Source organism: Bos indicus, chromosome 14, assembly GCF_029378745.1.
Source record: "Bos indicus isolate NIAB-ARS_2022 breed Sahiwal x Tharparkar chromosome 14, NIAB-ARS_B.indTharparkar_mat_pri_1.0, whole genome shotgun sequence".
NCBI lineage: Eukaryota > Metazoa > Chordata > Mammalia > Artiodactyla > Bovidae > Bos > Bos indicus.
Window position 1 is genome coordinate 51525782 of NC_091773.1, and position 21965 is coordinate 51547746.

Consider the following 21965-nt stretch of genomic DNA (forward strand, 5'->3'; position numbering starts at 1 on the left):
CATCTATTTCTGCTTTATTGACTATGCCAAAGCCTTTGTGTGGATCACAATAAACTGGAAAATTCTGAAAGAGATGGGAATACCAGACCACCTGACCTGCCTCTTGAGAAACCTGTATGCAGGTCAGGAAGCAAAGGTTAGAAGTGGACGTGGAACAAAAGACTGGTTCCAAATAGGAAAAGGAGTATGTCAAGGCTGTATATTGTCACCCTGCTTATTAAACTTATATGCAGAGTACATCATGAGAAACTCTGGCTGGAGAAGCACAAGCTGGAATCAAGATTGCTGGGAGAAATATTAATAACCTCAGATATACAGATGACAGCACCCTTATGGCAGAAAGTGAAGAAGAACTAAAGAGCCTCTTGATGAAAGTGAAATAGGAGAGTGAAAAAGTTGGCTTAAAGCTCAACATTCAGAAAACTAAGGTCATAGCATACGGTCCCATCACTTCGTGGCAAACAGATGGGGAAACAGTGGAAACAGTGTCAGACTTTATTTTTTTGGTCTCCAAAATCACTGCAAATGTTGACTGAAGCCATGAAATAAAAAAGGCACTTACTCCTTGGAAGGAAGGTTATGACCAACCTAGACAGCATATTAAAAAGCAGAGACATTACTTTGCCAACAAAGGTCCATCTGGTCAAGGCTATGGTTTTTCCAGTGGTCATGTATGGATGTGAGAGTCATATTATAAAGAAATCTGAGTGCCGAAGAATTGATGCTTTTGAACTGTAGTGTTGGAGAAGACTCTTGAGAGTGCCTTGGACTGTAAGGAGATCCAACCAGTCCATCCTGACTGATGCTGAAGCTGAAACTCCAATACTTGGCCACCTGATGTGAAGAGCTGACTCATTTGAAAAGACCCTGATGCTTGGAAAGATTGAGGGCAGGAGGAGAAGGGGACGACAGAGGATGAGACGGTTGGATGGCATCACTGACTCAATGGACATGGGTTTGGGTGGACTCCAGGAGTTGGTGATGGACAGGTAGGCCTAGCGTGCTGCGATTCATGGGGTCACAAAGAGTTGCACAGGACTGAGTGACTGAACTGACTGACATTTTTGTGGAAGTTCCAGCTTATACTACTTCAAATGAGTATGATCTCATACTCAAAATCAGAGCAAGATCAGTTATTTTCAGTATCTAAATAAGTGTCACAGTAATTAAATGTAAATAAAATTTGATTTTAAGAAAAATAAATTTCTGCAAATTATTAAGCTTTTTTCTTCTTAATACCAATAATTTTGATTTTATTTTGTGACTTTTCCCCCTGCTTTATAGGTAAGAAATTAAAGGGTATTGTTTCTATAAATTCAGTTATTTTAAAGTGTAGAAACAGGAGCATTTGATGGTAGATTTACAATATTATAAACAATTAAAATTAGGTTTAATAGCATTTTAAATTTAATAGCTATATTTTTATCAATATATTTGAGTACATCAAGAATTTAGACAGAGTTGTTAGTATTTCATGCAGGTAATTGGAATAAGTTTCAACTCAAATGATTAATTAAAAAAATCATGTTCTTAAATGACTACATTGCCCTCACTGATTCTGTTAGCTGAGTTGGTTGTTTCCTTCATGTTTTACAATAGTGTGAGTGACTCTGCAAACTTAACATGCCACTAACATCATTCAGCCTATGTATTGCATTCAAAAAAAAGAAAGAAATCACATTTTAAGTCTTAACAACCTAAATCATTTTTAGAACAAGAGTAGAGAAACCATCAACCTTTTTATATTTCTAGTATGTTAAATAACTACATTTTGAAGCCATCATTACTTCTAGTTAACATCATAAGAAGTCTAAAATATATAATCATATTGCTTTACTCTTTAGATGAAAAACATTATTCTTAAAAATGGATCTAAGATAATTATTCTTATTTATTGTGCAATTATGCTGTTTATCCCAAAGTACCTACAAAGACCAAACTAATATTTTGAAGATATTGAGACAAAAATACTCTAAACTACTGAATAAATGAGAGATAGTTTATCTTTGGGAATAATAAAGCATGAGAAAAATTGACTGGATTCTTGATTCAGTCCCCTAATCTATATCTTCCATTATTTCCTTTCTCTGTCATTTTTATAGAGCAGCAAGAATATTTTTAAGACTCAAAACCAATCATGTCATCTCTTTGCTGAAAACCCATTAATAACTTTCCATTGCTCCTCTGAATGCATCCCATAGTCTTGTCAAAAATGTCCTGCAAGGTCTTGGAAGTTGCATATCGATTTATTTATTTATTTTTTTCTTCTCAGCTTGGGGAATTTTGGAGAATGCTCATTTCCTCTGGTGAAAAAACATGTGTATGTACTCAAAACAATGTTCATTTCCTCATGTAGTTAATGCCTAACTATTCACCCTTCAGGTTTCTAGTCCATCATCACTTCCTACTTCAAAGCCACAAACATGCATTGTCAGTACTAAACACTCCTTCTTCAAGGTACCTGACAGAAATGTAATTTTATATGTTTTTTGTTACTTATTTAGAGCCTTAATCTCTGCTATGTACAGAATTATCAGTTAGGCAGGTATCATGCTGACTTAAATAACCACTGTAGCATGAAAGACTAACACAGTTTCTCCTGGTATTTTAGCATATCTCGAAGAACATTGCTTGACTAGATGACCAAATGAATTAACTTTAAAATTCAAAGAAAGCTTATACAAATAACCAGTATCTTGAGTATGTTCTATTGAATGTTCTATGTTCCGTGGTTCTATTGAATAATTTCTATGAGCCCTGCCCTTTCTGTGACATAAGAGACAGAAAATACTACAGACAACACTAATCAAATGAGCAAGGCTGGTGACCACGACAGACTGATGCTGAAAGAATAAAGGTTCTGTCATTGCCACGATATGTATCAAGGCACTTTGCCCAGAGACCAGGCAATATTATTTAGCAGAGAGAGCACAGCACTATATATAAAAGTCTCATGGTTTGTTTGCCTTTTACTTGTTCTAACTCTTGATACAAAAATGAAGTTTTTATTTAGGCAATACATTCTACTGCAAGATAAAACTGTATTTGTTTTTATAAATATTATAGTAAATCCAGGTTGAATCACAATACAAATGTTCTGGCATTCAAATAGGTCACCTAGGCAAAATGTTGCATATCTAATAAGCTAAAAGAAAACTTATTTCACAGTTTTGTCAATTGCTGATTCTATGATAGTCTCTGTAGTAATAAAGAGATCAAACAAGTGTACTGAACCGAGAACTTGATACAGGAATTGGCAAGAGCATTGGTCTGAGTGCTGGAAGGTCTCGATTCCCATGCTTGTTTTCATGCAGGTCAATTATACTTTTGGGTTCAAGTTCTTTTTCTATAAAATAAGACTTTCCCTGGGGTGAACTATTCTATGAATTACTCTGCATTTCATGTGACAAGAATTTGGGGTGATGTCTGTCTTCTATGTGCCTAGATTACTTCTTAAAGGAGACCATGCAGACAAATGGATTTGTTTGCTCTGGAGCTTGGGGAACACAGTGTATTATTATTAAGACCTTAGCTGAAATATTTAAATATCTGTTGCAAACCAAGAAGTCTACATTTGGGAAGAAATTGCATTTCCACAGAGGATAAATAAATGGGGCATGTTTCCTTGACCATATGCAAGACTTTTGAGAGGGAGTTATAGCCTGGAATTATCTTAGATCCTGCCCAAAGGGTCTACCCATAAGGATAAAGAAATATAGTTGGAAAGGGAGTAGAACATACCATTCTATACACATGGTGTTCTTGGGTTGGTTATTTCTCTGTCTTGGTTCTCTCATTGCAATAAAAATTTGGAACATCTTCTGGACCATCTTCAGACTAAAGGGTTTAAAACAACAGACAAGTTACAGCTCAGTTACAGTTCAAGCAGATTTATCGTTATTAAACAGACACTCCCAAGACATGGGAACAGACCAACCTCAAAAGAGTCGTTCTTGCCACTGTTCCCTCTTGACTTCCCCCCTTTTATATTTCCTGTCTCCTCCATTTGGTTGTGTCCTCTGCAATATAATCAGTTGTATATATGTATAGAATATTTATGAATCCTTAATTGCCTCCTGGCTGCCTACGGTTAAGCGGAAGACCTCATGGTTAGTTTGTTTCTACTGTGTGCCTAGGGTTGATGTGCAGGAGTTGGAAAAGTCTCTGAGGTTGTCTTGTAGCATATCTGTTAGCTCCTCTGGGTGTGTCCGGGATGAGGTTTAGAGAATAGCTTGCATCCTTTTTGTCTAGGCCACCTTTGGTTGCTCATGCCTAATTTCCTACCTAACAGTAGGGTGGAGAAAATAAGCAGTCAGCCAGAGAAACAATTCATCCACAACAAGGGAACTTCTGAGGGTCGCACGAAAAGATTTACAGTCAAAATGAATCATCTTTCTTTAATCATCTGCCAAAGCCCTTGGAAACCAGTACCAAATCAGTGCGAGGCAAATAATATTCATGTGCCCTAATCTCTTTTACTTCCAAATCTACGATGAATCATAGGGAACTCAGTGAGTAGGGAGAGATGAAAAAGAAATTCTAGAGGGGACAATGGGAAAGAAAAGCTGACTTCAATCCCTCACCTCTGCCCCATTTGCCACAGGCCTTAGCTAAGGAAAGCAAAGAATCTTTACCCAAATGAAATAATTTTTTTGTGTGTGATTAGCTAGGAATTTTTTTATACAGTTCATGAGGTTCTTATGGCATGTATAATGCAGTGGTTTGCCATTCCCTTCTCCAGTGGATTAGATCACATTTTGTTAGAACTCTCCACTATGACCCATCCATCTTGGGTGGTCCTACATGGCAGGGCTCATAGCTTCGTTGCATTACCCAGGCCCCTTCGCCATGACAAGAAAAACATCTATCTTTGTTGCATAGACTACACCAAAGCCTTTATATCATTAAACTGCAGAAAGCTCTTAAAAAGATTGGAATACCAGACCATCATATCTGTCTCCTGAGAAACCTGTACACACGTTAGGAAGCAACAGTTAGAACCCTGTATGGGACAACTGATTGATGCAAGATAGAGAAAGGAGTATGACAAGGCTGTCTTCTGTCACCCTGTTTGTTTAACCTATATGCTGAACACATCATGAGAAATGCTGGGCCGGATGAGTTACAAAATGAAATCAAGATAGGTGGAGGAAGCACCAACTACCTCAGATATGTGGATGATATCACTCTAATGGCAGAAAACGAAGAGGAACTAAAGAGCCTTTTGATGAGGGTGAAGGATGAGAGTGAAAGAACCAGCTTAAAACTAAATATTAAGAAAACTAAGATCATGGCATCCAGCCCCATTACTTCATGGTAAATAAAAGGGGAGAGGGTGGAAGTAGAGACAGATTTCCTCTTCTTGGGCTCCAAAATCACTGCAGGTGGTGACAGTAGCCATGAAATCAGAAGATGATTACTTCTTGGAAGGACAGTTATGACAAACCTAGACAGTATGTTGAAAAGCAAAGACATTACTCTGCTGACAGAGGTTCATGTAGTCAAGGCTATGGTCTTCCCAGTGGTCATGTACGATTGTGAGAGCCAGCCCATAAAAAAGGCAGAACAGCAAAGAGTTGATGCTTTTGAACTGTGGTGCTAGAGAAGACTCCTAGAAGTCCCTTGGACAGCAAGGTGATCAAACCAGTCAATCTTTAGGAAAATCAACCCTGAATCCTCATTGGAAGGACTGATGCTGAAGCACCAGTATTTTGGCTATCTGCTACTAACAGCCAACTCATTGGACAAGTCCCTAATGCTGTTAAAAATTGAGGGCAGAAGGATAAGAGGGCATCAGAGGATGAGATAGCTGGATGGCATCATTGATGCAATGAACATGAACTTGGGCAGACTTTGGGAGATGGTGAGGGACAGGGAGGCCTGGTGCACTGCAATCCATGGGGTTGCAGAGTTGGCCGTGATTGAATGACTGAATGACAACATCCAGGACTAGACACACTAATAGATAAATTTATATTTTTGAATTAAAAACTGGAGTATTTTTTTCTTATTCTGAGTATGAACTGAAATGTTTCTCCCTGAGATTTTATCTAGACAGAGAAATAAAGAGCTCACAGAACTTGTTTGAGTATGTTGCATACCAGTTACACTACAAATACATGATAGTATAACATTTCATTTCTGAAGCAATACTTAACCTTGGTGTTACTACTGAGAAGACAAAGAGTGGAAATAATTTGTGGTTCTGGATTGAAAGCTGTAGACATTTTCACCAGAGGTTAAAGTTAACGTATTGAGGGAAGACATTGTGTATTCTGGCAAGAAAATTATAGTAATATATCTCATAGTCTATACTGGACCACTAGGTCATTCTAATTACTCATCAAACTTAAAAAAGTAGAGAGGGCATCATTAAAATAAATACCATACTTACCGTAGTGTATGATAAAAATTAAGTTATCTTTTAAGAGCAATATATTTATGCTTTTAAATTTTGAATTATGGAGCTAGGTGGATAAAGAGTGGGACAGAATGAAGCTAATGTTATTTAATGCATACTATTTAATAAGAAAATTATTCTTAGTACCAAAGCATGTTGCCATTCTGTGCCCATTGTGTAGTAAAATAGAATGCTGTATATCTCTATTTATTAACCTTATAGAGTGTTAGCTATTTCATCAAACAATAATTGGTCATTATAGAGCTAGATATTTCCCCAGACATTTGATTTGAATTGAAGGAATTCCCTGAGTGGCTCAAGACAACAGCATAAATCTTGAGAAATTTTATTGTACAAATAGACCAGTAGCCTATTGACCAGCTTAAACCATGTTAGGATAAGACACATTTTATAGCTTCAATTTCTTTATTAAACAATGAGCTTTATCTTATGTTTTAGCATTAAGCATTGGTGGTCATATAATTTCTCTGTTAACATACTCCATTAGTTAAAAATAGACTCATGGAGAATCTGTGGCCCTTACTGAAAAATGAGAACCGCAGGTCCAAATGTCCAAACGTAACATTAGTACAAACTTTCCAAATTGAAGAAAAGTATGATTTATAAAATAGAAGGTTCTGAACCACCTACAGTATAATAAGTTGATACGTCTACTCAACCTGTCACTGATGTCATTGCATTTATAATACTGTGTATACATGTATTATATGAATATGTAGCAAAATATGCTTACATTGCTTGATAGTCATAGGGAATATGTTACTAAAGATGTGTTGCTGAGTATATTATTGTAGTGGCTATATTATTTCTTTCTAATTAAAGTGTCCTAGATATGTGATGTATTTTATTTAAATTGCATTTCCACAAACATTTTCAATAACTTTTGAATGTCAATGACAAAAATTTATTTTTTATTATATTCTCTCATATTATTTATTTGGTACATAACTACATTAAGGAAATAAAAACAAAGCTGAGACCTATCATGAATATGCACAAAGTGACTGAAAATTTCCCATTATAGACCTTAAGAACAATGTTTCTTTTGTTTTACTCCATCATCTAATCAATGTAAAGAAAATCTTAATTCTTTTACTCTGAGCTCTGATTGGAGTACAGTTTTTATTTACATCATTGCTATTTCAACCAATGATTATAAAATAATCATGATAGCCCATCCTTCCATCCTTCCTTGCTCAGTCATGTCTGACTCTTTGTGATCCCATGGCCTGTAGCCTGCCAGTCTCCTCTGTCTGTGTTGCCATTTGCCATTTCCTACTCTAGGGGATCTTCCCTACTCAGAGATCAAACCGACCTCTCTTGCATGTCTTGCACTCACAGTGGATTCACAGTGGTGGATTCTTTACCACTAGTGCCACCCAGGACCACTGGTAGCTCAGAGGTTAAAGCGTCTGCCTGCAATGCAGGAGACCAGGGTTTGATCCCTGGGTCAGGAAGATCCCCTGGAGAAGGAAATGGCAACCCACTCCAGTATTCTTGCCTGGAGAATTCCATGGAGGGAGGAGCCTGGTAGGCTACAGCCCACAGGGTAACAAAGAGTCGGACATGACTGAGCTACTTCACTTTCACTTTCAGCACCACCTGGAAGCCCAGTCATGATAGCATTTATATTTATATATGTGATTAAAAATTTTTATGAACTTAACATTTTATTTAATCTCTATTAGTATAATGTGCATTTGGTTTCAAAACATTTGTCCTGTTACCTTTATTCAATAATATTAACAATTGATTTAATAGCATTTCTCTTAATGATTTATATCTGAACATCTCATTTTTGTTTTCAACAGCTGAAGATGCATGTGGAGGAACAATGAGAGGATCTAGTGGCATCATATCAAGCCCTAGTTTTCCTAATGAGTACCATAATAATGCTGATTGTACTTGGACCATTGTAGCAGAACCTGGGGATACAATTTCACTCATATTTACTGATTTCCAAATGGAAGAAAAGTATGATTACTTAGAAATAGAAGGTTCTGAGCCACCTACAATATGGTAAGTAGACAGTTTCTATCAACTTAGCATTGATGTCATTGCCTGAGGCAAAATTGGGATTCAAGAACAACTATATTTGGGCCTTTAAAGAATTAGATATCTTAAAAGATTAACAGATTCAGGAAAATTATAAGGAGTAATTATCAGAGCTGAGGAAATTTTGAAGATTGGATACTGATATATAGAGTGGAATTTTGAAAGATGAAGCATTTCATCAAGTATTTCTTTATCACTCAATGAAAAGTACTTTGATTTTATCAAAACTTGTGAAAGGAAATAAAAGTTGTTCCTACAGTTCTGTTCCTTAGTGTGCCAGTTCATATTTGGCATTCTTTTCAAATTAATTGAATAGTCTTGGAAATAATTTGCCTTTGGTTTTGTAAGTATATCTTTTAGGTACCATGTTATTTGAAGGCAAAAATTAAACACTATGATATGGGTGAATATGATCTATTTCTTTAGAAACTCAAGACATGGTCTCATGAAACTGCAGAGTTTTCAAAACATAATTTTAGGATATAATATTTTTAAAAAGAAAATACATATTTATGCTGTTTTAAAAATTTTAATGCACTGTTATCATTGAAGTGTAAAGTAAAATCAGTAATTGAGTGAAGAATGGTGGAATTAGTGAAATGAAGTCATAGGTAAAATCTAGACTAAAAGGGTATTTTAAGAAATGTAAAAATTTGATAAGAATACTGATAATTTATTGAAGGATTTTTATCAAAATCAATTAAATGAAGAGGTTTGCATTTTTAGATGATAATTCTTACTGAAATATAGAGATTGATTTGAAGTGAGGCCAGATTAGCTACAAGAAAATCTCTTAAGAGGTGATTGCTGTAATTTAAGAAAAAAATCATGATAGCTTGTATTAGGATGATATTGATGGTGATAAAGAAGTAGAATAACCTGATACATATTTAGGAGGTATAGTGATAAAGACCTCTGTAATGAATGTTAAAGAAGGTGGTGTTCTAATAAAACATCGTTTTCTAGTGAGCATAAATTGGTGAAGGCCGGAGATATACTCACTGAGTTGGAAAATGTTGAAGAAAGGTCAAGTTTCGAATAGAAATACTGTGATTATTGAGAGTTGTTTTAGTAATATTATTTAGTTGTTTTAGTAATAAGTCTCTTTGAGACATATTAAAGCCATCTGATAGACAGTATCTATTTATATGATTCAATAGCTGTGAGTAGAAGCACAACTGATATGTATTTGATATTGATGGTAATAAAACAAAAACACATTGATAGGAGTCTAAAACAGAGAGATAGGAGGAAATACAAGGGATAAGGTGTCAAATAGGCAAGAGAAGTATGAAGAAGGAAGAATAAGACGACATTGCAGATTGCCATCGAAAGGACACTAGGTAAAAGTGTGTGTGTTTCTTTTGTGACTCCATGGATTGTAGCACCAGGCTCCTCTGTCCATGGGATTTTCCAGGCAAGAATACTGAAGTGGGTAGCTATTTCCTTCTCCAGGGGATCTTCCTGACTCAGGGATCGAACCCAGATCTCCTGAATTGCAGGTGGATTCTTAACCGCAGAGCCACCACAGAGGCCCATATATTATATGCAAACACATAAATTAGATATACACACAAATATGTACACATTAGTTTGTGTATATGTGTGTGTGTATATATATACACACACACCTATATGGTATATTATCTTTCATATGTTTGGAATATATACATTTTATATATATATGCTAATGGCTTCTCTGGTGGCTCAGTGGTAAATAATCCGTCTGCCAATGCAGGTGACATGGGTTCATTCCCTGGGTTGGGAAGATTCCCTGGAGAAGAAAATGGCAACCCACTCCAGTATTCCTGCCTGGTAAATCCCATGGACAGAGGAGCTTGGTGGGCTCCAGTCCATGGAGTCACAAAAGAGTTGGACATGACTTAGCGACTAAACGACAGACAAATATATGCTAATAATTCCAAATTTAACAGTATTTCTCATATGGGGTTTTGTGTGTGTGTGTGGTTTTTTTGTAATATTTACATCAGAATTACCTTCAGTGTTTGTTAAAGTGCAGATTTACAAGCTCCTGCACAAATGTATTGATTTATATGCCATAGACATGAAATCAGTAGTCTGCAAACTAGATTATTCCACTCATTGCTATGGCAAGTAAAACAATAAGTTTGGTTTTATCACTATCATACTCTGTCAATATAACTGTCCTATAAGCCATCCTACAAGAGTTAAAATATTTACCAGTCAAAAAACTGAAAGTCAAATTAACATGGTATATAAAATCAAACTAATTATATAATATATACATTTAAATATATGGTAAGGATTTATATAATGGATAGCACAAAGATTGTGTTAGTGAATCAACAATTATCCAACTAAATAAGATAAATTAATTAGAAGTAACTGACTATAATTTCATTCTACAAAATAAATATTACATATACTAATCCTATCAAACAAGTATTTCTCTTTACCACCTTATTTATGACAATTATGAGACTAAAATGTACAGTGAAGAAGCTGTGGTTCTGTATATTATTGCTTATTCACAGCAGTAAAACAATTTGATTAAATATGTATTGTGGTTATATAATTTTGAATTAACATTCATTGCTGTGATAAGAGAATTTAACATAAGATCTACCTTCTTAGCAAAATTTTAAGTATACAATACAGTGTTCTTAACCATAGGCACAATATTGAACAGCAGATCTGTAGAATAGAACTTACCTGTTTTACATAACTAAAACTTTAATTCTAGTGGATAGCAAATCTCCATTTCCTTTCCCTCCAGCCATTGGCAAATAACATTACACTCTCAGTTTCTGTAACTATATAAGATATCTCATAAGCAAAATCATGCAGTATTTGTCCTTCTGTGGCTGGCTTATTTCACTTAATGTAATGTCCTTAAGGTTCATCCATGTTGTTGAATATAGCAGGATTCTTATTTCCTAAGGTTGAATGTTATTTCTTTATATGTGTATGCTACGTTTTCCTTACCCATTCTTCTAACATGGTTGCTTCTCTTTAGACGAATAGAGTACTCATAAAATGGTAAGAGCCAGAGGGATTTTAGGGATCCAGCTGACCAGAGGGTTCTTTGAGGGAAATACGTTTTCAGGCTTATTGTGTATGTTGAAAATTCAGGATGAAAACCAAGATCTTCTAATAGTTACTGCAGTGTAATCTCTGACAAAAGTAATTCTTGTTATGCATACAACCAGGGCTTTTTCAAAAATATATGCCATATATCAGTAAAACATTTTGAAAGCCTGAAACTCTGACGTATGAATAGCACAATATGGATTAATGCTTTTAAATGCCTAAAGTTCCTACTAGATATTTAGTTGATACCTAAATATGAATTTGCATCAAACAAAACTTCTTATAGATATCTAAGAATCCCTAGTATGGTTAATTTACCATTTTTAGTACATCTGAATGTATTTTTTTCTACCTTAAGGAAAACCTGTTTGACAGTGTACCTAGAAGAGGTAACACTTCTATAATATAGCCTTGCTTGCTCATCCATTAAATAATGAGTCTTGCTTGCTCATCCATTAAAATAAAAATTACATAATAGATGAAACCAGAATTAACACAAATAACTGGGAACTACTGAGAGAAGCATTTTGAAAGTTTTCTAAAAAGACCACTTCAATTTATGTACATGATGTTTCCTCTCTAACTTCTTTTTCATAGTATTCTTTAAAAAAAAAAACTGGAGTATAATTGCTTTACAGTGTTGTATTGCTTTCTTCTATACAGCAAAATGAATCATTTATATATATATACATGTATCCCCTCTTTTTCAGATTTCCTTCACATTTAGGTTACAAAATAGCACTGAGTAGAGTTCCCTGTGCTATAAAGTAGGTTTCATTAGTTATCTATTTCATACATGATAGTGTATATATGTCGATCTCTGTCTCCCAATTCATTCCACCCACTCTTTCCCGCTTGGTATTCGTAAGTTTTATCTCTACTTGTTTGTCTTTATTTCTGCTTTGAAAATAAGTTCATCTGTACTATTTTGGTGACTGCAGCCATGAAATTAAAAGACGCTTACTCCTTGGAAGGAAAGTTATGACCAACCTAGATAGCATATTTTGAGAAGGCAATGGCACCCCACTCCAGTACTCTTGTCTGGAAAATCCCATGGATGGAGGAGCCTGGTGGGCTACAGTCCATGGGGTCAAAATCTTTCAAGCTCAGCTCCAACAGTACATGAACCAAGAACTCCCAGATGTACAGTCTGGATTTAAAAGGGCAGAGGAACCAGAGATCAATTTGCCAACATCCCCTGGATCTTAGAAAAAGCAAGGAAATTCCAGAAGAACATCTACTTCTTCTTCATTACTATGCCAAAGACTTTGACTGTGTGGATCACAAAACTAGAATATTCTTAAAGAGATGGGAATACCAGACCACCTTACCTGCCTCCTGAGTAATCTGTATGCAGGTCAAGAAGCAATAGTTAGAACCAGTCATGGAACACCAAACTAGTTCAAAATTGGGAAAGGAGTACGTCAAAGCTGTATATGGTCACCTTGCTTATTTAATTACTATGCAGAGTACATTATGCAAAATGCTGGGCTGGATGAGGCTCAAGCTGGAGAAAAGATTGCTGTGAGAAATATCAATAACCTCAGATATGCAGATGGCACCGCCCTTGTGGCAGAAAGTGAAGAGGAACTAAAGAGTGTCCTGATGAGGGTAAAAGGAGAGTGAAAAGGTTGGCTTAAAACTCTACATTAAAAAAAACGCTGAGATCATGCCATCCAGTCCTATCACTTCATGACAAATAGATGGGGAAAAAATGGAAGCAGTGACAGACTTTATTTCCTTGGGTTCCAGAATCACTGTGGATAGTGACTGCAGCCAGGAAATTAGAAGATACATGCTTCTTGGGAAAGAAAACTGACAAACCTAGACGGTGTATTAAAAAGCAGAGACATCACTTTGCCGCCGATTGTCCCTATAGTCAAAGCTGTGATTTTTCCAGTAATCATGTATGGATATGAGAGTTGGACCATAAAGAAGGCTGCTGCTGCTGCTAAGTCGCTTCAGTCGTGTCCGACTCTGTGTGACCCCATAGACGGCAGCCCACCAGGCTCCCCCGTCCCTGGGATTCTCCAGGCAAGAACACTGGAGTGGGTTGCCATTTCCTTCTCCAATATGAAAGTGAAAAATAAAAGTGAGCTCTGAGGAATTGATGCTTTCAAACTGTGATACTGGAGAAGAGTCTTGATAGTCCTTTGGACAGCAAGGTGATCAAATCGGTCAATCCTAAAGAATACCAGCTCTGAATATTCACTGGAGGGACTGATGCTGAAGCTGAAACTCCAGTACTTTGGCCAACTGAATCAAAGATGGGAAGAGCTGACTCATTGGAAAACACGCTGATGCTGGGCAAGACTGAAGGCAGGAGGAGAAGGGGATGACAAAGATGAGATGGTTGGATGGCACATTCAGTGGACATGAGTTTCAGCAAACTCAAGGAGATAGTGAAAGACAGGCGAGCCTGGCGTTCTGCAGTCCATATGGTCACAAAGAGTTAGACATGACTGAGCAAACGAACAATAACAACAACATATATACATGTTTGTACAGCATGCATATTTACCACATCTTCTTTATGCATTCTTTTATTGATGGACATTTATATTATTTCCATTTCCTGGCTATTGTAAATAGTGCTGCTGTAAACATTGAGGTCTGTGTATCTTTTTGAGTTATGTTTTTTTTTTTCCAGGTATATGCCCAGGAGTGAAATTGATGGGTCATATGGTAGTTCTATTTTTATTTTTCTTGAAGACCTCTATAATGTTCTCCATAATGGCTGTACCAATTTACATTCCAGCGAACAGTGTCAGAGAGTTCCCTTTTCTCCACACCCTCTACAGCATTCATTTTTTTATTTATTAAAAAAAAAATTTTTTTTGATTGTAGGAAAACTGCTTTACAGTGTTGTGTTGGTTTCTGACATACAACAGCACTAATCAGCCATAATTAAATATGTATCACTTCCCTCTTGAGCCTCCTTCCTACCCCCCATGCTGTCCCTCTAGGTCATTACAGAGTTCCAAGCTGGACTCCCTGTGTTATATGGGATCTTCTTACTAGCTATCTATTTTACACATGGTAGTATATATATATTGTTTCTACTTTCTCCATTCATCCCACTCTTTCCTTCTCCTGTTGTGTGCACAAGTCATTCTCTATATCTGCATATCTATTCCTTCTCTACAACTTAAGTTCATCAACACCATTTTTTTTATTCCATATATATGCATGAATACATGATAATTGTTTTTCTGACTTACTGCACTCTGTATCACAGGGTCTAGGTTTATCCGCCTCACTAGAACTGACTCAAGTTCATTCTTTTTAATCACTAAGTAATATCCCATTATCTATATGCACCACATCTTCTTTATCCATTCATCTGTCCATTGAGTATTCATCCATTGACAGATGAATGTCCAGGTTCCTTTCATGGGCTAGCTATGGAGTAAAGAGTGCTGGTATGAACTTTGGAGTACATGTGTCTTTTTCAATTATGGTGTTCACAGGGTATATACCCAATAGTGGGATTGCTGGTCCATATGGTAGTTTTATTCCTAGTTGTTTAAGGAATCTCCATACTGTTCTCTGTAGTGGCTGTATCAATTTACATTCCCATCAACAATGCAAGAGTGTTTTGTTTTCTCTGCAACCTCTCCAGCATTTATTGTTTGTTGATTTCTTTGACTATGGCTATTCTGACTGGTGTGAGGTGATATCTCACTGTTTTTTTGATTTGAATTTCTTTAATAATTAGTGATGTTGAGCATCTTTTCATATGTTCACTGGCTATCTGTATATCTTCTTTGGAGAAATATCTATCTAGGTCTTCTACCCATTTTTTGATTGGGCTGTATTTTTTTATGTTACTGAGTTGTATGAGTTGCTTATATACTTTGCAAATTCCAGCATTTATTTTTTGTAGATATTTTGATAATAGCCATTCTGACCAGCCTAATGTGATATCTCATTATAGTTTTAGTTATATTTCTCTAATATTTAGTGATGCTGAGCATCTTTTCATGTTGTTTCTCACTGTGTGTATGGTTTCTTTGGAGAAATGTCTATTTAGATCTTCTCCCCAATTTTTGATTCCATTATTTTTTTTAATTGAGTTGAATGAGCTGTTTGGATATTTTGGATGTTAATCCCTTGCATTTGTAAATATATTCTCCCATTCTGAGGGTTGCCTTTATATTTTTAATTTTTTCTTTATTTTTATTTACTTATTTTTAAAAATTATTTTTATTGGAGTACAGTTGTTTTACAATGTTGTGTTAGTTTCTACTTTATGGCAAAATGAATCAACCATACATATACATATATTCCCTCCCTTTTGAACTTCATTCTCATTCAGGTCACCAGAGTGCATTATGTCATTTCCTGTGCTCTTCAGTATGTTCTCATTGGTTATCTATTTTATACATAGCATTGGTAGTATATATGCATGCATCACCATCTCCCAATTCTTCCCAGTCCCCGCCCCTTTGCTATCCATACATTTGTTCTCTAAGACTGTCTCTGTTTCTGCTTCTCAGATAAGATCATCTTTACCATTTATATAAGTGATGTTATACAATATTTGTTTTTCTCTTTCTGACTGATTTCTCCCTGTATGACATTCTCTAGGTCCATCCATGTCTCTAAAAATAACCTAATCTCATTACATTTTATGGCTGAGTAATATTCCATTGTAAATATTGACTGCATCATCTTTATGCATTCTTCTATCAGTGGTCATTTAGGCTACTCCCATGTTCTGGCTGTCATAAATAGTGCTGCTGTGAACATTGGGGCACATCTATCTCTTTGAATTATGATTTGCTTCTGGTATATGCCCAGGCGTGGAATTTCTGGGTCATATGATAGTTCTATTTTTAGTTTTTTGAGGAGCTTCCATAGTGTTTTCCATGGTAGTTGTTTCAGTTTACACTCTACCAGAAGTGTAGGAGGGTTCCCTTTTCTCGATACTCACTCCAGCATTTATTGTTTGTAGATTTTTGATAATAGCCATCCTGACCAGTGAGACCTCACTGTAGTTTTGCTTTGTATTTCTCTAATAATTATAATAAAGTTTCCCTAGTGGCTCAGATGGTAAAGCGTCTGTCTACAATGTGGGAGACCCAGGTTTGATCCCTGGGTTGGAAAGATCCCCTGGAGAAGGAAATGGCAATCCACTCCAGTACTATTGCCTGGAAAATCCCATGGACAGAGGAGCCTGGTAGGCTACAGTGCATGGGGTCGCAAAGAGTCGGACACTATTATAATTTTAATAGCAATGTTGAGCATCTTTTCATGTGCTTGTTGGTCATCTGTATGTAGGTTGAGTTTTATTAAATGCTTTTTCTACATCTTTTGAGATGATGTGTTTTTTGTTTTTCTTTTTGTTGGTATGGTGTGTCACGTTGATTGCTTTGTATGTATTGGATCATCCTTCTGACCTTGAAATGAATCCACCCAGGCCAAGGTGTATGGTACATTTTAGGTGTTTTTGTATTTGGTCTGCCAAAATTTTGTTGAGAATTTTTGCGTCTATATTCATCAAAGATACTGACTTATGATTTTCCTTTTTGGTAGTGTCTTTGTCTATTTTTGGTATCAGGGTGATGATGGTTTCATAGAATGACTTTGAGAATGGCCCCTCTTTTATGTTTTGGAAGAAATTTGAGATGGATTGATATAAGTTCTTTTTTGCATGTTTGGTAACTTTCCCCAGTTAAGCTGTCCAGTCCTGGATTTTGTTTACAAGGAGGTTTTTTTTTTTTTTTTTTTTAATTACAGATTCTGTTTCACTTGTAGTGATCAGTCTGTTCAAATTATCTTTTTCTTCTTGATTCACTTTTGATTTGTTGGCATTTATTTGTTCATTGTATTCTGTTATTTATTTATTTATTTTTGGTATATCTTTTATAGGTTGTTACTTCCCCTCTTTCTTTTATTATTTTACTTGGGTCTCTCTTTTCTTCTTCATGAGTCTGGGCAGAGGTTTGTTGATTTTGTTTATCCTTTCAAAGAATTAGCTGTTGTTTTATTGATTTTTTTTCTCCTATTTTATGAATGTCTAATATATTTCCTCTTTTATCTTTCCTTTTCTTCCCCTTTCTTCTGCAAACCTTAGGTTTTGTTTGTTCCTCTTTTTCTAATTCTTCTAGTTGATAGGTTAGGTTGTTATTTGAGATTTTTCTTGTCGTTTGAGGAAGGCCTGTGTTGCATGAAATTCCTTCTTAAAGCTGCTTTTGTTGCATCTCACAGATTTGTATGGGTTTGTTTTGTCATTTTTATCAAAGTATTTGTTTTTTTTTTTTCCAGTCTTACTAAGATATAATTGACACCCAGCACTATATAAGTGTAACATAATGATTTGACTGATGTACATCATGAAATGATTATCACAGTAAGTTTAGTAAACTCCATCGTCTCATAAAGATATGAAATTAAAGACAGAAACGATTTTCCATTGTGATGAGAACTCTTAGAATTTATTTTCTTTAATATATAATGTACAACAATATTAATTATATGTATGTGATGTTGTACATTGCATCACTAGTACTTAGTGGTCCAAGTATTTTTTAAATTTCTTCTTTGATTTCATCATTGACCCATTTTTTTTTTAGTCTCATGTTCATTCCACATGTAATCTTTTTTTACTTGTTTATCTTTCTGAGATTAATTTCTAGTTTCATGCCATTTTGGTCAGAAAAGATGCTTGAAATAACTCCTGTCCTCTTATTGTTGAGACTTGTTCTGTCCTATTAGGTAGTCTCTCCCAGAGAAAGTTTCATTTGCACATGAGAAGAAAATGAATTCTGAATTTTTTTAATGTAAACCAATACAATATTGTAAAGTAATTAGCCTCCAATTAAAATAAATAAATTTAAATTAAAAAAAAAAGAAAATATCAATGAAGTCCAACTGTAAGAATCTTTGTCGCCTTATCGATTTTCTGTTTGGAAGATCTGTTCCACTGATGTGAATAGGGTGTTAAGGTCTCCTACTATTATTGTATTTCTGTCAGGTTCTCCCTTTATGTCTGTTGGTATTGTTTTATGTATTTAGGTGCTCCTGTATAAGGTGTTTATATGTTAATGAATATAATGTCTTCTTTTCGTATTGATTCTTTTTTCATTATTTACTGTTCTTTCTTTCAAAGTCCATTGTGTCTGATATGAATATTGCTAGCCCCACTTTCTTGTCATTTCTGACTGCATGAAATATCTTTTTCCATTCCTGCTTTCAATCTGTATGTGTCCTTTGCCCTAAAGCAGGTCTTTCATAAGCAGCATATTCTCATTTGATTCATTTGAAAGTATATTTTCCCATTCAGTAGGTTGTCTTTTTGTTTTGTTTCTGGTTTCCTTTGCTGTACAAAATACCTTTTTGCCCCACATTTAATTATCTGGACACACATAATGTTGTGGTTTTAAGACATCATTATATTTGTTTCCCCTATGTAATCATGTAAGATTCATCATGCTAAATAAAACATAATGGAAAGTATGGAATTTAATTATCTCTAAGTAACTATTACATGTTAGAGTAGTCTTAAAGTTTATAGTATCCTTAAAAGAAAAAAATAGAATAATAAGCAGCCTAGTTTTTATATTTTGTATTATGTACTTGAAGAAAGGTGTAAAAACGCCAAATAGAAGATACTGGTTAAAAGTATTTATGAATTCACAAAATGGAGAACCATTCAGATTATGGTTGACAGGGAAACTTACAAAGAACTTTAGGCCCTGAATTGAATGTTGAAAGATAATAGTCTTTTAGCCAGTTACATGAAATCCCTGCTCATGCTATATCCATTAATCCTGCCACTTTTTGTTCCAACATTTAGGGAGTAGAATTATGTTTCCCTTAAAAATATATATTCAGACCCAAGTCCCTTGTATCTGTAAATGTGACTTTATTTGGAAATACAATCTTTGCAGATTAGTTCAGCTTTAGATAAGGTCAGTTTAGATTTTAATGTGGGCCCTAATCCATTGATTGTCACTATTATTAGAACAAAATTTGGATATAGACATATAGGAAAGAAGAATATGTGATGCTGAGGCAGAGATTGAAATTACATATCTAGAGCTAAGGACTGACAAGGATTTCCAACAACCTTATGCAAGCTAGGAAGAAGTAAGGCAGGATTCTTCAGTAGGACAGAGCATACATAGTGCTACTGACCCTTGATTTCAAAATTCTGTGTATAGAACTGTGTGATAATAAAATTCTGTTGTCTTAAGATACCTAATTTTTGGTACTTTTTGATTAAATTCATTGGGAATTAATGAAGTAACAGTGATTTTCAATAATTCTTTCGCGTTTCAGAGGACATTTAAAGGTATAACTAAGCTCTTTTATATAGTATATAAAATTTGTTCAAGGATTCAAGGACAGCTTTCATTTAAGAGGTGCTGAAATCCATCTGTTTGGCAGACATCACTCAGTGTATGCACCAGAGGCCATGTTAATTGCTAACAAAAAAGAACCAATAAGAGCACTTGCCCACAGTGCCAAAGAATGAGGTAGAAGGTGCTATATTCAAGCCTACAGAAAGAGTGCATTTACTTGAGAGTGGTAGAATGTAAAGAAAGGAAAATATTTAAAAATACCAAGGTAGTTTATTATAAATTTAAAAGACATTAATATCTTATATGTATAGTTTGGAAGATAATCACTCCAGGTTTCTCTGCAAAAATGCACTTAAATAGGATATCTTGTTATAAGTGATTAAGAAGTCAGAATGTCATAATAGAGAAATAAATCAGTGGTTTAACTGACTCTTCAAAGAAATATAAAAAATAATATTGAATGGGAATGTACTGCTTAATTTTTACTTCAATAAAAATTTGGAGTATGTCCTTCTAGTGTGTAGCTTTTCAGCTCTATCATGCCTATATGATTTGCCTTCATCAATGTTTGTAAAAAAAGATTGATGTCCTACTTCTCATACTTAAAGCATTTCATTTTTCTTTAGCCAATATGTAAAATCCTTTAAACTTACTGTGTTACTTCAATCTTCAAATGCAAATTTGGCAGCCCCTCTCTCTATATAATATTCTCTCTGCTGCTGTTGCTGCTAAGTCGCTTCAGTCATGTCCGACAGTGGGACCCCATAAATGGAAGCCCACCAGGGTCCCCCGTCCCTGGGATTCTCCAGGCAAGAACACTGGAGTGGGCTGCCATTTCCTTCTCCAATGCATGAAAGTGAAAAGGGACAGTGAAGTCTCTCAGTCGTGTCCGACTCTTAGCGACCCAATGGACTGCAGCCCACCAGACTCCTCCTTCCATGATATTTTCCAGGCAGGAGTGCTGGAGTGGGGTGCCTTTGCCTTCTCCAAAATTCTACTTAGGAAGAAAAAGATGAAACTAACTTGAAGAAATGAAAGTTGAATACTAGGGTGAATTGTTCTGGTAATTATTTCACTACTGCTAGCAAGTTCACTGAAAATAAGATTACCTGTGCTGAAAATATAAATGTAGATTTTGTGTTAATACAATAATTTAAACTTTGCAAATCTTATAATTATTAAGAAATACTTGCCAAAATATTTTCTTCAATATGTACTGAGTAATGTTATTTATTTTGAGAAATTCCAAGTTATTTTTACAATCTCAGTCATTTGTTTTATTTTAATATTTGCTTTCTAGGGATAGCTTAGGATAATATTCAGTTCAGTTCAGTTACTCAGTCGTTTCCGACTCTTTGCGACCCCATGAATCGCAGCACTCCAGGCCTCCCTGTCCATCACCAACTCCGGGAGTTTACACAAACTCATGTCGTTCGAGTCGGTGATACCGTCCAACCATCTCATCCTCTGTCATCCCCGTCTCCTCCTGCCCCCAATCCCTCCCAGCATCAGGGTCTTTTCCAATGAGTCCACACTTCACATGAGGTGGCCAAAGTATTGGAGTTTCAGCTTCAGCATCAGTCCTTCCAATGAACACCCAGGACTGATCTCCTTCAGAATGGACTGGTTGGATCTCCTTGCAGTCCAAGGGACTCTCAAGAGTCTTCTCCCACACCACAGTTCAAAAGCATCAATTCTTCAGTGCTCAGTTTTCTTCACAGTCCAACTCTCACATCCATACATGACCACTGGAAAAACCGTAGATAGCCTTGACCAGACAGACCTTTGTTGGCCAAGTAATGTCTCTGCTTTTGAATATGCTATCTAGGTTGGTCATAACTTTTTCCAAGGAATAAGTGCCTTTTAATTTCATGGCTGCAATCACATTTGCAGTGATTTTGGAGCCCAAAAAATAAAGTCTGCCACTGCAAGTCTGCCAATGTTTCCTCATTTATTTCCCATGAAGATAGGTTGGCCAAAAAGTTCCTTTGAGTTTTTCTGTAAAATGTTATGGAAAAGCTTGAATGAACTTTTTGGCCAACTCAGTAAATATTTTTTGAAAAGATAAAGGGCAAAAAAACCCCAAAAAATCTTCAAATATACTTCCT

General features: G+C 35.6%; 1 protein-coding gene across 7 annotated transcripts in view; it reads left to right on the forward strand.

Annotated features, from left to right (window-relative positions):
• CSMD3 (CUB and Sushi multiple domains 3) overlaps window positions 1-21965 on the forward strand; it is a 1461887-nt gene that overhangs the window by 418635 nt on the left and 1021287 nt on the right. For all 7 annotated transcript variants that reach the window (XM_070802767.1, XM_070802766.1, XM_070802772.1 and 4 more), the window contains exon 5: window positions 8233-8440. In XM_070802767.1, the coding sequence (XP_070658868.1) occupies window positions 8233-8440 (208 nt within the window). The remainder of the gene's footprint in view (window positions 1-8232; window positions 8441-21965) is intronic.